At 47.3% G+C, this 24,000-nt stretch overlaps 1 protein-coding gene across 1 annotated transcript in view; it reads right to left on the bottom strand.

The window, feature by feature from the left end:
• Positions 1–24,000, bottom strand: part of AVL9 (AVL9 cell migration associated) — a 106,001-nt gene that overhangs the window by 6,424 nt on the left and 75,577 nt on the right. The window contains exons 10-13 of the mRNA XM_089657840.1: positions 23,474–23,543; positions 22,411–22,928; positions 15,900–16,034; positions 4,449–4,668 (exon numbers count right to left, since the gene is read on the bottom strand). Coding sequence (XP_089513966.1) covers positions 4,449–4,668; positions 15,900–16,034; positions 22,411–22,928; positions 23,474–23,543 — 943 coding nt within the window. The remainder of the gene's footprint in view (positions 1–4,448; positions 4,669–15,899; positions 16,035–22,410; positions 22,929–23,473; positions 23,544–24,000) is intronic.

Raw genomic sequence — 24,000 nt, 5'->3', positions numbered from 1 at the left:
GTGGGAGGGGTAGTGCCCCATCATTGGTGTCAGTGGGAGGGGTAGTGCCCCATCACTGGTGTCAGTGGGAGGGGTAGTGCCCCATCACTGGTGTCAGTGGGAGGGGTAGTGCCCCATCACTGTTGTCAGTGGGAGGGGTAGTGTCCCATCACTGGTGTCAGTGGGAGGGGTAGTGCCCCATCATTGGTGTCAGTGGGAGGGGTAGTGCCCCATCATTGGTGTCAGTGGGAGGGGTAGTGCTCCATCATTGGTGTCAGTGGGAGGAATAGTGCCCCATCATTGGTGTCAGTGGGAGGAATAGTGCCCCATCATTGGTGTCAGTGGGAGGAATAGTGCCCCATCATTGGTGTCAGTGGGAGGAATAGTGTCCCATCATTGGTGTCAGTGGGAGGAATAGTGTCCCATCATTGGTGTCAGGGGAGGAAACAGTGCCCCATTGTTGGTTTCAGTGGGTAACAATTTTTTTTTTTTTAAGTCCGCGAACGTGCGAAAAACGAAAAACCCGTAAGTGTTCACAAAAAACGTGCAAGTACAAAAAAGTGCACTTAGGGGTGTGCTTTGTCCTTCCCCCGAAGGGGATGGACCTCTACCCTGATCCCCCGGGGCACGAAGCTCCTGACAGGGACAAGGTTCCCATTTGGTCCACCTAGCCAAAAGGCCTGGCGGACCACCGTTCCTTGTGGCCAGCCACTCAGTACTTGGCCAGGGGGCTCTCCCGGAGAGAAAACCCCCTAGGGACAGGGGAGGAAGGAACCAAAAGGCCACACATCCTCCCCCTAGACTTCAGGGTAGGCCCGAGGACCCACACCCTCCATCCTGTGAGAAATAAAACACACACAAAAGTGAAAAAAAAGTGACAAACGTGGGAGAAAATAAATTAAAAAAGTGGTCGTGCAGATTGCGCACTGACCAGGCCCTGAGACCCGTAGCAAAAATTGCCCAGAACTTAGCCAAAAGGCACGGTCCTAAAAGGCGCAGCGCAGGAAAAGTGTTTGAACACAGTGACCATGTGCCTTTTCACACGCTGGGGTCCCACACCCAAGTGGGTAACAGTGTAATAGTGTCACGTACCAATGGAAGGAACAGCGCCCCAAGTGCCAGGTAAAAGCAAGATAAGGGCCGCATCCTACCTACAGGCCGCAGTTTGGAGACCACTGCCATAGAGAAGAAGTATTTAATATATAATTATAAGTTTTCTATGTCACACAATATTAGCGCAACAGTTTATGAAATGCACAATTTCAGTAAAAAAAATACATTAAAGTTAATTTTAGGGCACACGAAGGCAATTACCCAATTTTTTTGATAAAATATGAAAGATGAGGTTTTGGCATGTTAATAGATATCACAACATGTCAAGCCTTAAAACTGCACGGGCCTGTGAAAGAGCAACAAAAACTTCGGTACCCTTTATTTTTCATAGGCAACACTTTAACCACTTGCCATCCGCCTGCGGTTTTTAAACGGCAGGACGGTGGCACTCCAGGGGCGGGTTGCCGTTCATAAACGGCACCCGCCTTTTCTAGCTGTGCGCGCTCCCTGGCAATCCGGTGCCCGCTGTGTCCTCCGGACACAGTGAAACACCAATCATCGGACAGGACCTCTGTACGAGGTTCTGATCATGTGGTCATTGATTGGCCAATCAGTGATCACATGCAAAGCAGTAAGCAAGATGTCACTTTCTGACATCATTGCTTACTACGTGTGAAATCTGTGAATGATCACAGAGGTCACATGGTACAAGGCTATTCACAACAGCCTTGTACCATGTGACAAGCTGTGACCAATCACAGCTCACTCAGTACTTCTCAATGACTGCAAGAATGCAGACAGAGAGAATGAGAAATGATTGCTTTTACATCCTATATGGGTGTAAAAGCAATCAGTGTAAAAAAAAAAAAAAAAAAATCTTCATCACCCCCCACAAGTAGTACAGTGTCACCATGGTGACATTGTACTGCTAGGGTGACAGTATGTAAAAAAAATAAAAATAAAAAATATATAAAAAAAAAAAAAAATTTTTTTTTACAAATGTTTAAAAATTATAATTTTTGGTTATAAACTAATTTGGATTTTTTTTTTTACTAAAAAAATAACGGAATAAATTTTGGCCAAGATTTATGACGAAATATTATTTATTTGCAAAATTTTATATTAAAAAAAAAAAAAAAACTTTTCAAAATTTTTGGACTTTTTCATTTACATAGCAAAAAAAATAAAAATCCCAGCGGTGAATAAATACCACCAAAATAAAGCTTTATCTGTCTCAAAAAAATGGTAAAAAATTCATATGGGTACAGTGTTGCATGACCGCGCAATTGTCATTCAAAGTGTGATAGCGCTGAAAGCTGGAAATTGCCCTGGACAGGAAGGGGGTAAAAGTGTCTGGACAGGAAGGGGGTAAAAGTGTCCGGACTGGAAGGGGGGGGGAAAGTGTCTGGACAGGAAGTGGTTAAGAGCCTTTAAAAGGTCATCGGTTTAGAGTTAACCATGGGTAATGGGTTACAATGATTGCTCTCACACTGGCGTTTACAGTGATATGTAAGATGAGTAGCGCAATCAACGTTTTCATGCATTCACACCCCTTTTATGAGAATTTTAAGTGCTTGGCCATAACTAATTTTTTTTTTATACTTTTGTTTAAATTTTGTTTTTCTACCAAACGTTTACATCACTTAGACCCTGTTTACAGGTCACATAGTGGGAACACGGGTTCCCACTAGCGATGTAAAAAGCATGATTCACATGTGTAAAAGATGGATGGCACACAAATGTGCCTCACCTGTTTTGCCAGGGCTTGGAATCAAGAAAATTCTGCCTATATGTGAATAGGGCCCATAGGGGACAAAGTCCTCCATGTGATATATTTTTTGGGTGACAGGTTCTCTTGAAGGAGGCATCAGGGGTCTGAAAGAATGAAACTAATAGAGTGCAGATTGCACTGTACTGTGCAGTGTGTGATGCTAGATCCCTGCTCCCCTGCCTCCTGGAAGCTCAGATATACCCCTTGATCTCTGTACTATGGAAGGCTGTAGAAGAGAGAGTGCTGCAGATAAAAAGGTACAGCTTATCTAAGAGGATTTGCTTTATTCCTGTGCATCATCCTGAAGCTTGACACTTCAGAGGGTATACTGTATTTAAGTGTCTATTATCACTTTAAAGTAACATGAGCCAAAATGATTCAAACTGTCCTTTTAAACCACTACAAAGTATCCAGAGATTAGTAATAAACCCCTTTGCTTAGTATTTCAGTTCATAAATTGCGCCATGCACATATCTGATGTTTTAGGAAGGAATACTGGAGTTTTACTTAACTACTTGCCGACCGCAGATAGCCGAATGACGGCTACACTGCGGCAGGCCAGTTCTGGGAGGGCGCCATATGACGTCCTCCCAGAACGCGCTCTCCTGCGCGCACCAGGGGGCGCGCACCCAGCGATCTCCGTGATCGCTATGTCCTACGGACACAGCTGATCACGTGATGTGGTAAAAGGCCAATCACAGCAGCCTTTTACCACGTGATCAGCCATGTCCAATGACACGCTGATCGCCGGGAAATGCAATTGTTGGTTCTCGGCTGCACTTTCCTCACGCTGTCAGATCGTGAGGAAAGTACTGCCGAAAACCGGCAGTTGTTAGAGCGGGGATCGGCACCGATCATCAGGGCACTGATGATCAGTGCCCTGATGATTGGTGCCCAGCAGTGCCACCCACAAGTTCCGCCCACCTGTTGCCAGCAGTGCGCCCACTAACTCCGCCCACCTGTGCCCAGCAGTGCACCCACCTGTGCCCAGCAGTGCACCCACCTGTGCCCAGCAGTGCACCCACTAGCTCCGCCCACCTGTGCCCAGCAGTGCACCCACCTGTGCCACACACCTGTGCTGCCCACCAGTGCAGCCCAGCAGTTGTGCCAGTCAGTGCCCAGCAGTGCCGCCAGTCAGTGCCCAGCAGTGCCGCCAGTCAGTGCCGCCTATCAGTGTCGCCTATCAGTGTCGCCTATCAGTGTCGCCTATCAGTGTCGCCTATCAGTGTCGCCTATCAGTGTCGCCTATCCGTGACACCTCATTAGTGCTGCCTATCAGTGCCCATCAGTGCTGCCTATCAGTGCCCATCAGTGCTGCCTCATCAATGCACATCAGTGAAGGAGAAAAAGTACCTGTTTGAAAAATTATAATAGAAATTTTTTGCACTTTTTTTGTTTATAGCGCAAAAAAGGCGATTAAATATCACCAAAAGAAAGCTCTATTTGTGAGAAAAAAATGAAAAAAAATGATAAAAATTTCATATAGGTACAATCTTGCATGACCGCGCAATTGTCAAAGTGCGACAGCTCTGAAAAGCTGAAAATTGGCCTGGTAAAGAAGAAGGTATAAGTGTCTGGTAGGCAAGGGGTTAAACAAAACCGAAGGACACCATTGTCCTAGCACTACTATGAACAGTTACTCTACCTGGTTGCGTTGTGGCAGATAGCAAAGAATGAACGTAAAGTGCAAATTGTGCCCTGATCCATTCATCACCACCCTCCCAGCCTGTGCCATCAAGGAAAACATCATCCCGGTTTTCAGTGACATGTTTTACTAAGTGGTCAATGAAACGGAGGTCGGCTGTTGTTGGGTTCAGCACCTTCCTCAGTTCTGGGTCATGAATATTGATTCGTGCTTCTTCAACCTGGATTTGAGATACAAGGATAAAAAAAAGGCTTAAAACATTAAATATATACCCTAACCACCTGAAATTTACAGGAAGCAAATGGTCTATGACCATACAGTGCACGCATTCATAACAATCTGGCATCACAATGCACATAATATACTCGGAGTGTGGGCAGATTTATTTTTTTTTTTTTAGGATTTTATTGCTGTCCATCTCCTTGGAGGAAATAGATCCTTACTTGTTGTCCTGGTAACCACTATCAGTGATGGGAGATCAAAAATGACATGATTGTCACTGGGACAGGAATATAGAGCAAATCCTACAATGGGGACAGTTGCAGTGACAACTAAAGTGGTATTTACTACTCCCATCAGAGAGGTTTTCATGGACGTGTCTAAATCTATCTTTCCTCTCAAGCATAATCCGTATTCCAAGGCTTCAGAGGCTACTGAGAGGTGGTGAAGAAGCGATGTGATGTCTCCTCACCACCTGTTTCAATTTTTTGCCTCTTTGAATACACCGTGTTTAAACATCATATTCCATTTATTTAGGGTGCTCTTACTCCTGCTTATAAGTATGGGTTTGATCCTGCCATTCCCCCTTCCTCCTTGTTATGACCAAGCAATACAAGGAAGCTGATCCTGCTTGAGGGGCGAGTTTGCCGCCAATGGGTGAGTTTTACTAAAACCGGACCACTCAGAATCTGGTGCAGCTGTGCATGGTAGCCAATCACCTTCTAATTCCAGCTTACTCAATTAAGCTTTGATAATAAAACCGGAAGCCGATTGGTCTCTATGCAAAGCCGCACCAGATTTTACACCCTCCAATTTTAGTAAATAACCCCCAATGTCTTCTCATTCAATGGTAGAGGATGCTTGGCAAGCACACAGCGTGCCTATATCTTCCATGGTCTTTTTTGCTCATCCCTACACTGTGCTATGCAGATCATATAGCCACGCCCACCGACCACTGTGCTGAGCTGTGCAGAGGATTGCAGTCACCTTACATTGGAATAGAACATAACAAAGAAAAAAAAAAGAAAAAAAAGATTTACACAGCGGTGTTATGATTTTTTTTTTCCAGATTTAGAAAAGATCTGCTATTACAAGCCAATTCTTTTTCTTTTTTAGTAGGCACCAAGGATTTACAACTACCGTATTTTTCGCTCCATAAGACGCACTTTTTTCCCCCCAAAAAAGGGGGGAAAATGTCAGTGTGTCTTATGGAGCGAATATGGAGCGGCCGGTCCGGTATTTCTGCCGCCACCATGTCAGAATACCGGGCCGGCCACTCAGCTCTACAGCGGGACCTTATAGAGATGACTGCTGACCTTTGGGGAGGGGGGGGAGGTACCTGAATTTGACAGATACCCGCTCCCACTTCCGTGGAGTTGTTCTTTCATCTTACCCGTTCCTCTATCCAGCGGCGCGGTCTTCCCGGCTTCTGTAGTGTGGGCATGACAGCCGGGTGCCAAGTGCGCATGCGCAGGAAGCGGTGCATTTTGTGAATGGTAAGGCGGCACCTGGGACACATGACAGATCCCAGAAGCCGCCGGACCAATCACAAAGCACAAGTGCTTCTTGCTCATGTGCACTGGGCACCCGGCTGTCATGCCGAGCGCCATTACAGAAGCCGGGAAGACAGCGCGCCGCTGGATAGAGGAACAGGTAAGATGAAAGAACAACTCCGCGGAAGTGGGAGCGGGTATCTGTCAAATTCAGGTACCCGCTCCCCACCTCCCCAAAGGTCAGCAGTCATCCCCTGTACTATCCACAGTCTCTGGTCATCCCTGTGCTGTCCGCAGTCTCTGGTCATCCCTGTGCTCTCAGCAGTCTCTGATCATCCCCTGTACTGTGTCCGCAGTCTCTGGTCATCTCCTGTACTGTGTCCGCAGTCTCTGGTCATCCCCTGTACTGTGGCCGCAGTCTCTGGTCATCCCCTGAACTGTGTCCGCAGTCTCTGGTCATCCCCTGAACTGTGTCCGCAGTCTCTGGTCATCTCCTGTACTATGTCCGCAGTCTCTGGTCATCTCCTGTACTATGTCCGCAGTCTCTGGTCATCTCCTGTACTGTCCGCAGTCTCTGGTCATCTCCTGTACTATGTCCGCAGTCTCTGGTCATCTCCTGTACTGTCCGCAGTCTCTGGTCATCTCCTGTACTGTGTCCGCAGTCTCTGGTCATCTCCTGTACTGTGTCCGCAGTCTCTGGTCATCTCCTGTACTATGTCCGCAGTCTCTGGTCATCTCCTGTACTATGTCCGCAGTCTCTGGTCATCTCCTGTACTGTGTCCGCAGTCTCTGGTCATCTCCTGTACTACGTCCGCAGTCTCTGGTCATCTCCTGTACTGTGTCCGCAGTCTCTGGTCATCTCCTGTACTATGTCCGCAGTCTCTGGTCATCCCCTGTACTGTCCGCAGTCTCTGGTCATCTCCTGTACTGTGTCTGCAGTCTCTGGTCATCTCCTGTACTGTCCGCAGTGTCTGGTCATCTCCTGTACTGTCCGCAGTCTCTGGTCATCTCCTGTACTGTGTCCGCAGTCTCTGGTCATCTCCTGTACTGTGTCCGCTGTCTCTGGTCATCTCCTGTACTATGTCCGCAGTCTCTGGTCATCTCCTGTACTACGTCCGCAGTCTCTGGTCATCTCCTGTACTGTGTCCGCAGTCTCTGGTCATCTCCTGTACTGTGTCCGCAGTCTCTGGTCATCTCCTGTACTGTGTCCGCAGTCTCTGGTCATCTCCTGTACTGTGTCCGCAGTCTCTGGTCATCTCCTGTACTGTGTCCGCAGTCTCTGGTCATCTCCTGTACTGTGTCCGCAGTCTCTGGTCATCTCCTGTACTGTGTCCGCAGTCTCTGGTCATCTCCTGTACTGTGTCCGCAGTCTCTGGTCATCTCCTGTACTACGTCCGCAGTCTCTGGTCATCTCCTGTACTGTGTCCGCAGTCTCTGGTCATCTCCTGTACTATGTCTGCAGTCTCTGGTCATCTCCTGTACTGTGTCTGCAGTCCATTAGTTCAGAATTTTTTTTTCCTGTTTTCTGCCTCTAAAACCTAGGTGCGTCTCATGGAGCGAAAAATACGGTACTTTAAACCTTTTTTTGTGGGTTTCATTTACCGTATTTTCCGGTGTATAAGATGACTTTTTGACCCTTGAAAATCTTCTCAAAAGTCGGGGGTCGTCTTATACGCCGGTACACGTCAGGGGGCACTTTTTAGGGGGGCGGCGCGGTGCTGCCGCCATCCCCCCCTTCCGACGGAAGGGACACTAAGTACAGGGGAGGGCAGAGGGTGCTGTCTCTTACCTGGCTCCCACGACGATCCATCCAGGAAGCGCTGCTCCTTCAGTCACTCCGGCCACTCCCTCACTCCTGCCGCTCGGCTCCGCCTCCTCACCGGTGATTTGCCGCCAGAACTGTAGCTCAGGAAAGGCACACAGGCGGCCAATCACGGGCGAGGAGGCGGAGCCGAGCAGACCCGTGAAAATCGAGTGAGGGTAAGTGTGCAGTGCAGAGGTGCTGCTGCAACCACATATGCTGGCTGCACCAATACCATACTAGAACAGGAGTCAGCAAGTGTCATTGGTGTCAGTGGGAGGAATAGTGCCCCATCATTGGTGTCACTGATACTAATGATGGGGCACTATTCCTCCCCCCACTGACACCAACGATGGGGCACTATTCCTCTCCCCACTGACGGAGTACTATTCCTCCCACTGACACCAATTTTGGGACACTATTCCTCCCCCTGACACCAATTTTGGGACACTATTCCTCCCCCTGACACCAATGATGGGGCACTATTCCTCCCACTGACACCAATGATGGGGCACTATTCCTCCCACTGACACCAATGATGGGGCGCTATTCCTCCCACTGACACCAATGATGGGGCGCTATTCCTCCCACTGACACCAATGATGGGGCGCTATTCCTCCCACTGACACCAATGATGGGGCGCTATTCCTCCCACTGACACCAATGATGGGGCGCTATTCCTCCCACTGACACCAATGATGGGGCGCTATTCCTCCCACTGACACCAATGATGGGGCGCTATTCCTCCCACTGACACCAATGATGGGGCGCTATTCCTCCCACTGACACCAATGATGGGGCGCTATTCCTCCCACTGACACCAATGATGGGGCGCTATTCCTCCCACTGACACCAATGATGGGGCGCTATTCCTTCCACTGACACCAATGATGGGGCATTATTCCTCCCACTGATACCAATGATGGGGCACTATTCCTCCCACTGACACCAATGATGGGGCACGATTCTTCCCACTGATACCAATGATGGGGTGCTATTCCTGCCACTGACACCAATGATGGGGCACGATTCTTCCCACTGACACCAATGATGGGGCACTATTCCTCCCACTGACACCAATGATGGGGCACTATTCCTCCCACTGACACCAATGATGGGGCACTATTCCTCCCACTGACACCAATGATGGGGCACTATTCCTCCCACTGACACCAATGATGGGGCACTATTCCTCCCACTGACACCAATGATGGGGCACTATTCCTCCCACTGACACCAATGATGGGGCGCTATTCCTCCCACTGACACCAATGATGGGGCGCTATTCCTCCCACTGACACCAATGATGGGGCGTTATTCCTCCCACTGACACCAATGATGGGGCGCTATTCCTCCCACTGACACCAATGATGGGGCGCTATTCCTCCCACTGACACCAATGATGGGGCGCTATTCCTCCCACTGACACCAATGATGGGGCGCTATTCCTCCCACTGACACCAATGATGGGGCGCTATTCCTCCCACTGACACCAATGATGGGGCGCTATTCCTCCCACTGACACCAATGATGGGGCGCTATTCCTCCCACTGACACCAATGATGGGGCGCTATTCCTCCCACTGACACCAATGATGGGGCGCTATTCCTTCCACTGACACCAATTATGGGGCATTATTCCTCCCACTGATACCAATGATGGGGCACTATTCCTCCCACTGACACCAATGATGGGGCACGATTCTTCCCACTGATACCAATGATGGGGTGCTATTCCTCCCACTGACACCAATGATGGGGCACAATTCGTTGCTCTGACACCAATGATGGGGCACGATTCCTCCCACTGACACCAATGATGGGGCACTATTCCTCCCACTGACACCAATGATGGGGCGCTATTCCTCCCACTGACACCAATGATGGGGTGCTATTCCTGCCACTGACACCAATGATGGGGCACGATTCTTCCCACTGATACCAATGATGGGGTGCTATTCCTCCCACTGACACCAATGATGGGGCGCTATTCCTCCCACTGACACCAAGGATGGGGCGCTATTCCTCCCACTGACACCAATGATGGGGCGCTATTCCTCCCACTGACACCAATGATGGGGCACGATTCTTCCCACTGACACCAATGATGGGGCACGATTCGTTGCTCTGACACCAATGATGGGGCACGATTCCTCCCACTGACACCAATGATGGGGCGCTATTCCTCCCACTGACACCAATGATGGGGTGCTATTCCTGCCACTGACACCAATGATGGGGCACGATTCGTTGCTCTGACACCAATGATGGGGCACGATTCCTCCCACTGACACCAATGATGGGGCGCTATTCCTCCCACTGACACCAATGATGGGGTGCTATTCCTCCCACTGACACCAATGATGGGACACTATTCCTCACACACTGACACTAATGATGGGGCACCATCATTGGTGTCAGTGGGAGGAATAGTGTCCCATCATTGGAATACCATACCATATTGAAATCAAATCTGATGTTTTTTAATTTTTATTTGGTGTGCATTGGAAGAGGGGTAGTCTTATACGGCGAGTATAGCCCAAACCTTATATTTTAACAGGAAAAGTAGGGGGTCGTCTTATACGCCGGCAAATACGGTACATTGTTTTTGTAAAGTAGCATTTCTTTCACAGCTAGTTGTAGTTCGTCACAATAAACGGTACTCTAATGTAGCCATTTTGTAGCTTATTCAATCCACCTCTTCAGTTCTAATGAATGCCAAGTACACCCTAGTATATTTATTTTTTATGTTGATTGTCTAAGAATAGGGGGAGAGGTGGAAAGTTGTTGAAGCACCCTATTCTAGTTACAAAAGTCCACCTTTGGAGGGAGATTTACTAAAACTGGAGCACTCAGAATGTGGTGCAGCTGTGCACGGTATCCAATCAGCTTCTAACGGCAGCTTATTCAATTAAGCTTTGACAATAATATCTGGATGTTGATTGGTTTTCTATGCAGAACAGAACCAGATTTTGCACTCTCCAGATTCTCCCCCCCCCCCGCCGGTGTCAGGAAGTCTGCAAATCTATTAATCTAATAAAATACTAAATTTTTTTTCCAGATCTAAAAGGATAAGTTCACCTTTGGAACAGGTTACATGTTCCCACCCGTTTTTAGGGTGGAATATGTAACATGTTCCCATAGCCGAAGCTGCCAACCGCTGTACCACCTCCCTCCGACTCTCCCGGTACTATCTGTTAGATTTGAAAACAGCGTGGCCTTGCGGGGGGCTTCGCCCACACGGCTGCGTCATTCATTCACGTACTTCGGTGAATGAATGAACTGCAAGTCCCCACAGCCTTAGCAGATGTCCGCTTGTAGTTTTCAATGAACTATGGCGCTCATTCAAGCTTCTTGTCAGAATATCTGCTTGTTTGTACATCCCATATGGCAAGCAGATATTCTGACAGGTCTGCTGGAGACCCGCATGGTATCAGCGATCTACGGATCACTAGTGCAATGCTTTCCAGGCTCCTTTGGACAAAAATAATAAATGCACATTCTTTACCTGCAAAAAAATGTGCATTTATTATTCTTGTCCAAAAGGTGAACTTATCCTTTAAGCACAACCAGGGGCGGACTGAACATTTGGAAATTCATGCACTGCCCGAGGGCCCAGGGTCAGTAGGGGGCCCCATGAGATGCCCCTGGTACCTTTTTCATAGGCTTTTTTGAGTTTGGGCAAGGACACAGGGGCCCCATGATCCCCTATTGCCCGGGGGCCCCACGAGTTGTCAGTCCGCCCCTGAGCACAACTAAAGCGATCTTATGGGTTGTTTCCCTACAGTTAGCACAGACTAACGCTACATACAATTACTTTTTATCCTCAGAACATGAGCATACGAGTTTAAGAGTTTCACGTGCAGCCTAAATATCAAAAACACACAAAGTTTACATAAATCACTCATGTGCAGTGATTTCTAGAGTCAGGCCAGCTCCCCGCTTTATCATGTGCATTTTACTGACCATTCAACCCACATCAGACCAAGGCAACAACTTCTGTAAGTGTGATCTATTCCCTGTGCCGGAGAGAAAGTGATGACCTATTTCTGGTGTAGCTGAGTGACACCCCCCTCCTCCTCCTTTTACTTTTGCATCAGCCATAGAAATCCATATGAATAATTTACTATTAGGAAAAGATAGATTTTAAGCTTTTTTTTATCTGTAGCTTAACATTAACATTCACAAAGCGCCGCGCTTCTCGCGCATGCGCAGTGGGCACCAGGCTGTCACAGAAGCCGCCGCGGGAAGAAGGAAGGAAGGACAACTTTGCGGAAGTGGGAGCGGTACCTGTCAAATTCAGGTACCCGCTCCCCCTCCCTCCCCAAAGGTCCGCAGTCTCTGGTCACCCCCTGTACTGTGTCCGCAGTCTCTGGTCACCCCCTGTACTGTGTCCGCAGTCTCTGGTCACCCCCTGTACTGTGTCCGCAGTCTCTGGTCACCCCCTGTACTGTGTCCGCAGTCTCTGGTCACCCCCTGTACTGTGTCCGCAGTCTCTGGTCCATCCCCTGTACTGTGTCCGCAGTCTCTGGTCACCCCCTGTACTGTGTCCGCAGTCTCTGGTCACCCCCTGTACTGTGTCCGCAGTCTCTGGTCACCCCCTGTACTGTGTCCGCAGTCTCTGGTCACCCCCTGTACTGTGTCCGCAGTCTCTGGTCACCCCCTGTACTGTGTCCGCAGTCTCTGGTCACCCCCTGTACTGTGTCCGCAGTCTCTGGTCACCCCCTGTACTGTGTCCGCAGTCTCTGGTCACCCCCTGTACTGTGTCCGCAGTCTCTGGTCACCCCCTGTACTGTGTCCGCAGTCTCTGGTCACCCCCTGTACTGTGTCCGCAGTCTCTGGTCACCCCCTGTACTGTGTCCGCAGTCTCTGGTCACCCCCTGTACTGTGTCCGCAGTCTCTGGTCACCCCCTGTACTGTGTCCGCAGTCTCTGGTCACCCCCTGTACTGTGTCCGCAGTCTCTGGTCACCCCCTGTACTGTGTCCGCAGTCTCTGGTCACCCCCTGTACTGTGTCCGCAGTCTCTGGTCACCCCCTGTACTGTGTCCGCAGTCTCTGGTCATCCCCTGTACTGTGTCCGCAGTCTCTGGTCATCCCCTGTACTGTGTCCGCAGTCTCTGGTCATCCCCTGTACTGTGTCCGCAGTCTCTGGTCATCCCCTGTACTGTGTCCGCAGTCTCTGGTCATCCCCTGCACTGTGTCCGCAGTCTCTGGTCATCCCCTGTACTGTGTCCGCAGTCTCTGGTCATCTCCTGTACTGTGTCCGCAGTCTCTGGTCATCTCCTGTACTGTCCGCAGTCTCTGGCCATCTCCTGTACTGTCCGCAGTCTCTGGCCATCTCCTGTACTGTCCGCAGTCTCTGGTCATCTCCTGTACTATGTCCGCAGTCTCTGGTCATCCCTGTACTATGTCCGCAGTCTCTGGTCATCTCCTGTACCGTGTCCGCAGTCTCTGGTCATCTCCTGCACTGTGTCCGCAGTCTCTGGCCATCTCCTGTACTGCGTCCGCAGTCTCTGGCCATCTCCTGTACTATGTCCGCAGTCTCTGGTCATCTCCTGTACTGTGTCCGCAGTCTCTGGTCATCTCCTGTACTGTGTCCGCAGTCTCTGGTCATCCCCTGTACTGTGTCTGCAGTCCATTGGTTCAGAATATTTTTTTTCTCGTTTTTCTCATCTAAAACCTAGGTGCGTCTTATGGAGCGAAAAATACGGTAGTTTTCCATCGTAACTACAGCAACACAAAAACAGTTACAAAATCATTGTAGATTAAGGGAAATCCAACGTTAACGATTACCCCATTTAAAAGTAATATCTTAGCAACAGGTGAGACTAGATGGTTGAATCCACATCTGGTTGGTCTCAGGTAGCCCAACAGCGGGACCTTCCACCACAGTTACCAAGTACCTGGGAGTTTTTGGTGTTCCTTCCTACCTTTGCTTGGTCCAGATTCCCCCTGCTGTATGCCCCATCACAAAATAACAGACTAAAAATACAAAAGGAGAATGTGTTCCCTTCATAATGGCCACAACAGGAGAACAAACCCATGAACAGATACACTATATTGCCAAAAGTATTGGACCTCCGGCCTTTACACGCACATGACCTTTAATGGCATCCCAGTCTTAGTCCGTAGGGTTCAATATTGAGTTGGCCCCGCCCTTTGCAGCTATAACAGCTTCAACTCTTCTGGGAAGGCCGTCCACAAGGTTTAGGAGGGTGTCTATGGGAAGGTTGGACCATTCTTCCAGAAGCACATTTGAGGTCAGAAACTGATATTGGACAAGAAGGCCTGGCTCACAGTCTCCGCTCTAATTCATCTCAAAGGTGTTCTATCAGGACTCTGTGCCGGCCAGTCACGTTCCTCCACTCCAAACTCACTCATCCATGTCTTTATGGACCTTGCTTTGTGCACTGGTGCGCAGTCATGTTGGAACAGGAAGGGGCCATCCCCAAACTCCTCCCACAAAGTTGGGAGCATGAAATTGTCCAAAATGTCTTTGTATGCTGATGCCTTAAGAGTTCCCTTTACTGGAACAAAGGGGCCAAGACCAACCCAAGAAAAAAACCCCACACCATAATCCCCCCTCCACCAAACTTTACATTTGCCGCAATGCAGTCAGGCATATACCATTCTCCCGGCAACTGCCAAACCCAGATATGTCCATCGGATTTGCCAGACAAAGAACATGTCTCCACACTCTAGAGTCCAGTGGCGGCGTGCTTTACACCACTGCATCCTACGCTTTGCATTGCACTTGATGTAATGCTTAGATGCAGCAGCTCGGCCATGGAAACCCATTCCCTAAAGCTCCTACACACTGTTGTGCTTATCTGAAGGCCACACGAAGTTTGGATATCTTTAGCTATTGGCTCTGCAGACAGTTGGCGACTTCTGTGCACTTCAGCATGCGCTGACCCCGCTCTGTCATGTGACGTGGCCTACCACTTGGTGGCGGAGTGGCTGTTGTTCCCAGTTGCTTCCACTTTGTTATAATACCACTAACAGTTGACCGTGGAATATTTAGTAGCCAGGAAATGTCACGGATGGACTTATTGCCCAGGTGACCACCTATCACGGGACCACGCTTGGAGTCACTGAGCTCCTGAGAGCGACCCATTCTATCACAAATGTTTGTAGAAGCAGTCTTCATGCCTAGGGGCTTGAATTATTACCCCTGTGGACATGGAGGTGATTGGAACACCTGAGTCCAGTTATTTGGAGGGGTGTCCAAATATTTTTGGTAATACAGTGTACCTCACAGTTGTTATAACTGGTCAGACAATGATTCAGCATCCAAAGCTGTGGGTTAGTAACACACTGGGATAGCTGTAAGATAGTACAGTGGCTATGGACAGCACAGTGGCTGAGTGGTTAGCACTTCCGCCTGGCAGTACTAGGGTCGTTGGTTCGAGTCCCAGCCACGGCACCACCTGCCTGGAGTTTGCATGTTCTCCCTGTGCCTGCGTGGCTTTCCTCCGGGTTCTCTGGTTTCCTCCCACCCACCAAAGACATGCTGGTAGGTTAATTGGCTCCTGTCTAATATGTCCATAGTATGTGTATGTATGAATGTGAGTTAGGGACCATATATTGTACACCCCTTGAGGGTTAGGGACTGATGTGAATCTACGATATATACATGTAAAGCGCTGTGGAAATTGACGGCGATATATAAGTACCTGAAATAAATAATCCCAGGACGCAGCGGAGCATGGCTTAGGCCAGAAACCAGAAAGTGCTGCCTTGCAACACAAAAAAGGATCAGAAATGTAAGAATTATAGTACATTTTATGTAATGATAGCACAGGTCTCATTTATTAAAGTGTGAAGCAAGAACTGTGCATGTTGTCCCCACTGAAGCAAGATTAAATATTTTAATTTTTACAACATATATGTCTGACATCCACTTAAGTACGAAGATAAAATTTGATTAACCGCTTACCTCAACAATGGCGTCACTCAAGTGTTTCTGCTGTCGGAAGAGTATGTTGGTAGCTCCAGCCACAAATCCACGTATGCTGACATCAGAGAGAAGATGATGCTGCTGTAGTGCCATATATGGCAAACATAGGTAACCCTGGAATGGGATTAAACAGAATGTAAAAACCTCAATTTACTTATTTACTATGCTTCTTTTTGGGTCTGGCTTTTTTGGAATAGTGTCTGCTCAAGTTGAAAAGGGCAGTTTTCCTTTAACACCACTGGACTGTGAACCTGTGTTTTCTTTAGAGCCCGTACAATGGAAAAGAGCGAAGGTAAAAGTATATTTTCACTCATGTTCTGGTACAGACCTAATAATTGAACAGTTTTCTGACTATATGCTTTATCATTCATTTATCACACAAATCTATCTCTCAACCCCCCACCTCACCCCCTCAGTCTCCGCCCAAATCACACCTACTGAGCGACATATCAGACTGGATGTCGCTCCACTTCCTTAAACTGAACCTCTCCAAAACTGAGCTCCTAGTCTTCCCCCCCAGCCCGGACCCCACCCCCCATTGACTTCTCCATCACATCCAACAACGCCACCATCAAACCCGCCCCGCAGGCCAGAGTACTTGGTGTCATTCTGGACTCCAACCTATCCTTCCAGCCCCAAGTCCAATCTTTAACAAACTCATGCAGACTCCACCTCCGCAACATCGCCAAAATCCGCACGTTCCTAACCCCAGAAACCACTAAACAGCTCATCCACTCCCTCATCATATCACGACTCGACTACTGCAACTCCCTCCTCACTGGCCTGCCTCGCCGCTGGCTATCCCCGCTTCAGTCCATCCTGAATACGGCTGCCAGACTCATTCACCTTTCCAACCGCTCCATCTCCGCCACCCCCTCTGCCAATCCCTCCACTGGCCTCCACTCAGTGTCCTCCACCCCCTCTGCCAATCCCTCCACTGGCCTCCACTCAGTGTCCTCCACCCCCCTCTGCCAATCCCTCCACTGGCCTCCACTCAGTGTCCTCCACCCCCTCTGCCAATCCCTCCACTGGCTTCCGATTGCGCAACGGATCAAATTCAAAATCCTAACACTGACGTACAAAGCCGTCCACCATACTGTCCCGAACTACATCACTGACCTAATATCCAATACCGCCCAACACGCACACTCCGCTCCTCACAAGACCTCCTTCTCTCTAGTTCCCTGGTCTCCTCCTCCCATGCCCGCCTCCAGGACTTCTCCAGGGTGTCACCCATCCTCTGGAACTCCCTGCCCCAACCCATCAGATTATCACCTACTCTCCTCTCCTTTAGGCGCACCCTGAAAACCCATCTCTTCAGGGAAGCCTACCCCACCCCCTGCTAACCTGCCGACCTCCTCAACTCTTCCTACCACTCCATCCCCCACAGCTATCTCCTCCTGTGCCACCACCCCCCCCTCCTAGATTGTAAGCTGGAAAGAGCAGGGCCCTTGACATGTTCTGTCCCCCTCTGTAATGTACAGCGCTGAGCGAACTATTGGTGCTTTATAAATACTGTATAATAATAATAATCATCATTCAGGGTGGGCCATATGAAACCACTCATTATGGTTGGGATTCTGCTTCCTTATGATGGTGAATTCCCTTATCAAGCACTCATGACACTTTATTTTTACTTCTCTCTTTGGTTTGGTATATCATTAGGTAAATTCACATTTTAAACCATCCTACATGCCTTACATTTTTCTTTAATGAGACACATTTATCAAGAAATTTCAATAAATGATGAAATAAATGAACCATGCTTTACTAAAGCAAATGCAGGAGAATGAGCACCTCTGTGTATGAAGTCTTAAAAGCATTTGGACAAAATCTTTCAATTCCTATTCAAATATAGGATGTAACTGGTGTTATTTATTTCAGGTACTTATATAGTGCTGTCAATTTACGCAGTGCTTTACACATATATTGTACATTCACATCAGTCCCTAACCCTCAAGGAGCGTACAATCTAAGGTCCCTAACTCACATTCATACATACACATATTAGGGCCAATTTAGACAGGAGCAAATTAACATACCAGCATGTCTTTTGGAGTGTGGGAGGAAACCGGAGCACCCGGAGGAAACCCACGCAAGCACAGGGAGAACATGCAAACTCCATGCAGGAGGTGCCATGGTCGGGAATCGAACCTATGACCCATTTACTGCAAGGCAGACGTGTTAACCACTAAGCCACTGTGCCGCCCTAGTGTTATATGTGTACATAACATGTACAACCCTTTCCCTCCTTAACACTGAACCATTAAAGTGGTAGTAAACCTCAGTCATAAAATATGAATAAAGCACATCCTTCTGTAGCGTGTACTTGTCTCTATCCAAAGCACTGACAGTCTTTTCTCTTTGCTTCCTCACCCCTCTGCTTTCTGCAGGAGTCCCTCCTGACAGGTTTTCCCTACAACAAGAGATAAAAAGTTGATAGGGGAGAGAACTCCAGCACACAGCCTGTAATTGACAGCCACAGCCTCTGTTCCTGTGTGATGTGCAATAGGAGGGTGTGTCGCTACCCTCCAATCAGCTCTCAGATCTGTCCTCACAATGTGTAACTGGAGATCCCTACCCCCTCATGCAGAAGCTGAGAAAAAAAATCCTTTGATCTGTGTGTTTTTAGAATGATCTACAAATAAGTTGGCAGCAGATAAATAGGTAAAACTTATGCAGGACGATTTGTTTCATCTCTGTGTATCATCTGAGGCCAGTCACTTCACTGGGTATATATAGGTGAGGGTTTTCAAAGCTAGAGATCAGTTTATGCCTAATTCTAATTACAGCATCCTAAGCCATCATACAAAAGAGTATGTAAAAAAGATTGTACCCACAAGGTGTACTCAGAGACCTACTGAAGAGCAGAAAAGTGCAATGCCTCTTCTATGTCACCTTAGGTCATGAACAGTGTGACAACGTGCAAGTAAGACATAACCAGGATAAACTCACGGCCCAACAGTGAAACAGAAGGATTTAAAAGACCGTCTGTGACCAGTTCACCATGCGTCCCTGTGCAAGCAATATACTAATGTGATAATATCAGAAGGGTCACAGACAAACCAACCGCGTAGCAGCCGGGGTACAAATGATATACAAGTCAGACAGTACCCAGGGTCTCACAAACCAGGCTGGATTTGATTTAAATCAAACTGATTTAAATCACAATTTAAATCACAATTTAAATCACTAGTCAGTAAGGCTGGATGTAAATCCTAGTTTTCTACATAAAGACTAATTCTTGCTGGTATAACTTTAATATCCAAGTAGATGAAGATTTTTAGAATAACAACTTTTCATATTAGTTTTTTTATCCCCAGTTTAATAGGTTAATCATTCATATTTGGACAACTTTTCTGTTGTACTTAGGAAGGAGAAAAATAATCATTACCTTAATAATAACAATTTAAATAGATTTATTCATCTGAAACAATAACATTCCAGCATATGTGATTTGCTTAAACATCCATGTTTGGTAACTAATTTGGCTAAACAAAATATATACATTTTAAGAAACTTAGACTGTCAGCCCCTCCCTCCTCACACTGTCGGCCCCTCCCTCCTCACACTGTCGGCCCCTCCCTCCTCGCACAGTCGGCCCCTCCCTCCTCGCACAGTCGGCCCCTCCCTCCTCGCACAGTCGGCCCCTCCCTCCTCGCACAGTCGGCCCCTCCCTCCTCGCACAGTCGGCCCCTCCCTCCTCGCACAGTCGGCCCCTCCCTCCTCGCACAGTCGGCCCCTCCCTCCTCGCACAGTCGGCCCCTCCCTCCTCGCACAGTCGGCCCCTCCCTCCTCGCACTGTCGGCCCCTCCCTCCTCGCACTGTCGGCCCCTCCCTCCTCGCACTGTCGGCCCCTCCCTCCTCGCACTGTCGGCCCCTCCCTCCTCGCACTGTCGGCCCCTCCCTCCTCGCACTGTCGGCCCCTCCCTCCTCGCACAGTCGGCCCCTCCCTCCTCGCACAGTCGGCCCCTCCTCGCACAGTCGGCCCCTCCTCGCACAGTCGGCCCCTCCTCGCACAGTCGGCCCCTCCCTCCTCGCACAGTCGGCCCCTCCCTCCTCGCACAGTCGGCCCCTCCCTCCTCGCACAGTCGGCCCCTCCCTCCTCGCACAGTCGGCCCCTCCCTCCTCGCACAGTCGGCCCCTCCCTCCCCGCACAGTCGGCCCCTCCCTCCCCACACAGTCGGCCCCTCCCTCCCCACACTGTCGGCCCCTCCCTCCCCACACTGTCGGCCCCTCCCTCCCCACACTGTCGGCCCCTCCCTCCCCACACTGTCGGCCCCTCCCTCCTCACACTGTCGGCCCCTCCCTCCTCACACTGTCGGCCCCTCCCTCCTCACACTTAGTTTCCCTTTCTTCTTGTGCAGATCTATTCCACTCCAAACAATCAGAAAAATATTGTTTCTATTCTATTCACTGAACTTCTTGAAACTTAGCACTGAAGGGGCTGATTCTGTATTTATAGGTTTGTAGAAGTTAGGATGAAGATCTTTTTCTTAGCTCTGTTCATGTTATAACATTTTTGCTGTGAAGAAGAGGCATGTGATCTCCGCTGAGTCAAATTCAGTTTTGAGAACTGCAAAAGTAAACCAATCATCTGTGATAATATCTTGTAGGCAGAGAAACTGCCCAATAATCTTACAGAAACCTCTGGAGAGCGACATTGTGAATGGATTCATGGAATTTATTTACCAAACAAATTAAACATATACAGCCTTATTCTACATAATTAAAAAACTAATCTTTTTTTCATGATGGAATAACCTTTGGATGGTAATATATTTTCCTCAATAAGCATTTTATTCAAAAAAATCCGATTTAAATTAAAAAAATCCGATTTTTTTTTTTTTTTAAAAAACATTGATTTTTATCCACCCTGTCACAAACTACTGCACAGCAGTAGAATTAATAGCATAGTAGTAATAGCCACTAGTATATATAAAGAGTTTACTACCACTTTAACCAAAACTAGTGGCTACAGGTCAGCTTATGATGAGGCTTACCTGTAGGTACTGTGCACATCCTCTAAACTTGCGCAGTTTAGATTTGCACAGCAGCTACATTTGATGATGTCACTAAAAAACGTGCATCACATAGTTCCATTTTTTACTTTAGTCAACTTTTTTTTTTTTTTTTAAAGTGCACAAAATGAGCCGTCATGTCTTGCACAGCAGCGCGGTGCGTTGCTCTGCTGTACAGTGACATATGATCCCTTCCTGTACACTGCAAAAAAATGAAGTATGAGACCTGATCACACTCTATTAATTCTACTGCTGTGCGGTAGTGTGTGAGGCCCTGGGTACTGTCTGACTTGTATATCATTTGTACCCCGGCTGCTACGCGGTTGGTTTGTCTGTGACCCTTCTGATATTATCACATTAGTATATTGCTTGCACAGGGACGCATGGTGAACTGGTCACAGACGGTCTTTTAAATCCTTCTGTTTCACTGTTGGGCCGTGAGTTTATCCTGGTTATGTCTTACTTGCACGTTGTCACACTGTTCACGACCTAAGGTGACAGTCAGAAGAGGCATTGCACTTTTCTGCTCTTCAGTAGGTCTGTGAGTACACCTTGTGAGTACAATCTTTTGTATGATGGCTTAGGATGCTGTAATTAGAATTGGGCATAAACTGATCTCTAGCTTTGAAAACTTCACCCACATATACCCAGTGAAGTGACTGGCCTCAGATGATACACAGAGATGAAACAAATCGTCCTGCATAAGTTTTACCTGTTTATCTGCTGCCAACCTATTTGTAGATCATTCTAAAAACACACAGATCAAAGGATTTTTTTTCTCAGCTTCTGCATGAGGGGGTAGGGATCTCCAGTTACACATTGTGAGGACAGATCTGAGAGCTGATTGGAGGGAAGCGACATACCCTCCTATCACACCTCACACAGGAACAGAGGCTGTGGCTGTCAATTACAGGCTGTGTGCTGGAGTTCTCTCCCTTGTCAACTTTTTATCTCTTGTTGTAGGGAAAACCTGTCAGGAGGGACTCCTGCAGAAAGCAGAGGGGTGAGGAAGCAAAGAGAAAAGACTGTCAGTGCTTTGGATAGAGACAAGTACACGCTACAGAAGGATGTGCTTTATTCATATTTTATGACTGAGGTTTACTACCACTCTAACCAAAGTGAGTAAAGTGGGTTGGTGAAGTACAGCAATGCCTGGATATATATATTTAAAAAAAAAAAAAAAAAAAAAAAGACCGACTAGGTAGGCTATGATCCCTGCATACATATCAAGGCTGAATTTTCATAATTTTCTTCAAGCACACCACATATTATTGTTTATATTTAAAATGTAGCACTGCTAAAAATTTGACATGGGTTTTTATTAATGCAGTGTACTGCTCTGTCAAGTTAACCCTATATAGGGCCTAAAACACCTAATTCAGGTATTTCATGGGTTATGGTAATTAATTTTCTAAAGAAGCACATCCTGCCCAAAAAAACTATATTTTTTCACTTGCTGTTATACTGACCTTTGTAAAAATTGCTAAAGGCATTCCATACTTGTCCTCTTCTAGCCCAGATATCAATCCAGGAACAAATACTGCCTGGCCTGCTTTTGACTGGGGCTGAACAGTAATGGGAACACTTCCTGATGTTACATTGTCCTTACTGAGAGTTTCAGATTGCCCTGGACCCATATTCCAAACTTCCCCGTCATCTGTTGTAATACATTCCTCCAGGATGCTTGGATCCAGTGTTTCCCAGTCACTCTCAGTAGATTCAGGAGATGTATGAGATGGAGGCTTCAGATGCTCAACACTGCCATTTAGGTCTACTCCAGACTCCAACACTGGTCTTTCCGATTTGTTGTCCTCTAAAAAATGGTTGTTTTCAGTTTCAATGCTCTCATCTTTGGAATTAGGGCTTTCGGAGGAAGTTGCAGGAATATAGTCCTGAGATGTTGGAGTTGAAGAGAACATTCCTTCATCTGTAATGCTCTGTCGGGGTCTGTACTGAGAACTGTCCGTGAGTCCATGCTCAATCATGCCTTTATGATAAAAGAACAAATTTAAAAAGGAAAAAATAAATCTATATTAAAAGCATCATTTTTTTTGGTGTAATTCTTGATTTATAACCACACAAGAGCATGTATATACAAGTAGAGAAGGTCATATCTAGAAAGAGAAGGCACAGTAAGGGATTACAAAAAAACAAAACAAAAAACAAAAAACAATCTAAAAACTAAAATTTTACAAGAGATGTAGGAATCACAACATGCTGTAGGTGATCTAAGCAAGACCTAAAACAGATCTGACACTGTACAAGCCCTGAGTGTTTGTTTTTAATTGTCATGAAGAAGATGTTATAGTAGTGGTAGTGGGGGAAAAAAGGAAAAGAGAAAAAGAAAGACAAAAAAAGGGCAGGATGGGGTACAGCAAGGAGCCACCTCACCCTCGGGGGCATCAGATTGGTTGAGTGTGGAGTCCCCTGTCAGGGGTCCCCAGCTAGCCGGGCCTGATCATCAGAGAAGATGTACAAACATAACATTTAAGAATGCAGGAGGGGCAGATAATCATTCTAATACCATCTCACCTGGGAAAAGTGATAAGACAGTCATCAGGGCACCCACTAATCTATGAACAGGAGAGACGTAAAAAAGGACCTAAAAAAGACATGGAGAAAGATTAATAGGAACTGATCAGTTAATGGTCATACAAATTTAATATCAGTATTAGAAGTATAGGGTCTTGCGCTTGTGTCAATGAGCAAATGCAACATGTTATTAATAGCAGTCTGAGACATTTCTGAGATAAATCAGAATTCATTTCAACTGCATTATACCTGCTTCAAACTGCTTTTTCCATTGACTTGTATTAGAAGAGAAACAGTTTTGACATTATCAAATCCTCAGACAGGCCCTAAATTGTTTCTGTAGACAGCATAGCTGAACTACATAATTTAAATTATTTTTCTCATACTCAGTTTAGAATATCCTAGAATTATTCCCTTCATTTAAAAAAGCATGTTTTTATTTCTATGCAAATTTTGCATTAAAAAATGATTAACTTTCCTACCTGCATCTTGTGCTTTTTGTCTGCATAGGATGTGCGTTGATCATG

This window comes from Staurois parvus, unplaced genomic scaffold (assembly GCF_062004578.1).
Source record: "Staurois parvus isolate SC_StPar_1 unplaced genomic scaffold, SC_StPar_1.0 ptg001034l, whole genome shotgun sequence".
Lineage (NCBI taxonomy): Eukaryota > Metazoa > Chordata > Amphibia > Anura > Ranidae > Staurois > Staurois parvus.
Note: the sequence above shows the minus strand (reverse complement) of the source record. Positions and strands in the feature narration are given on the sequence as shown.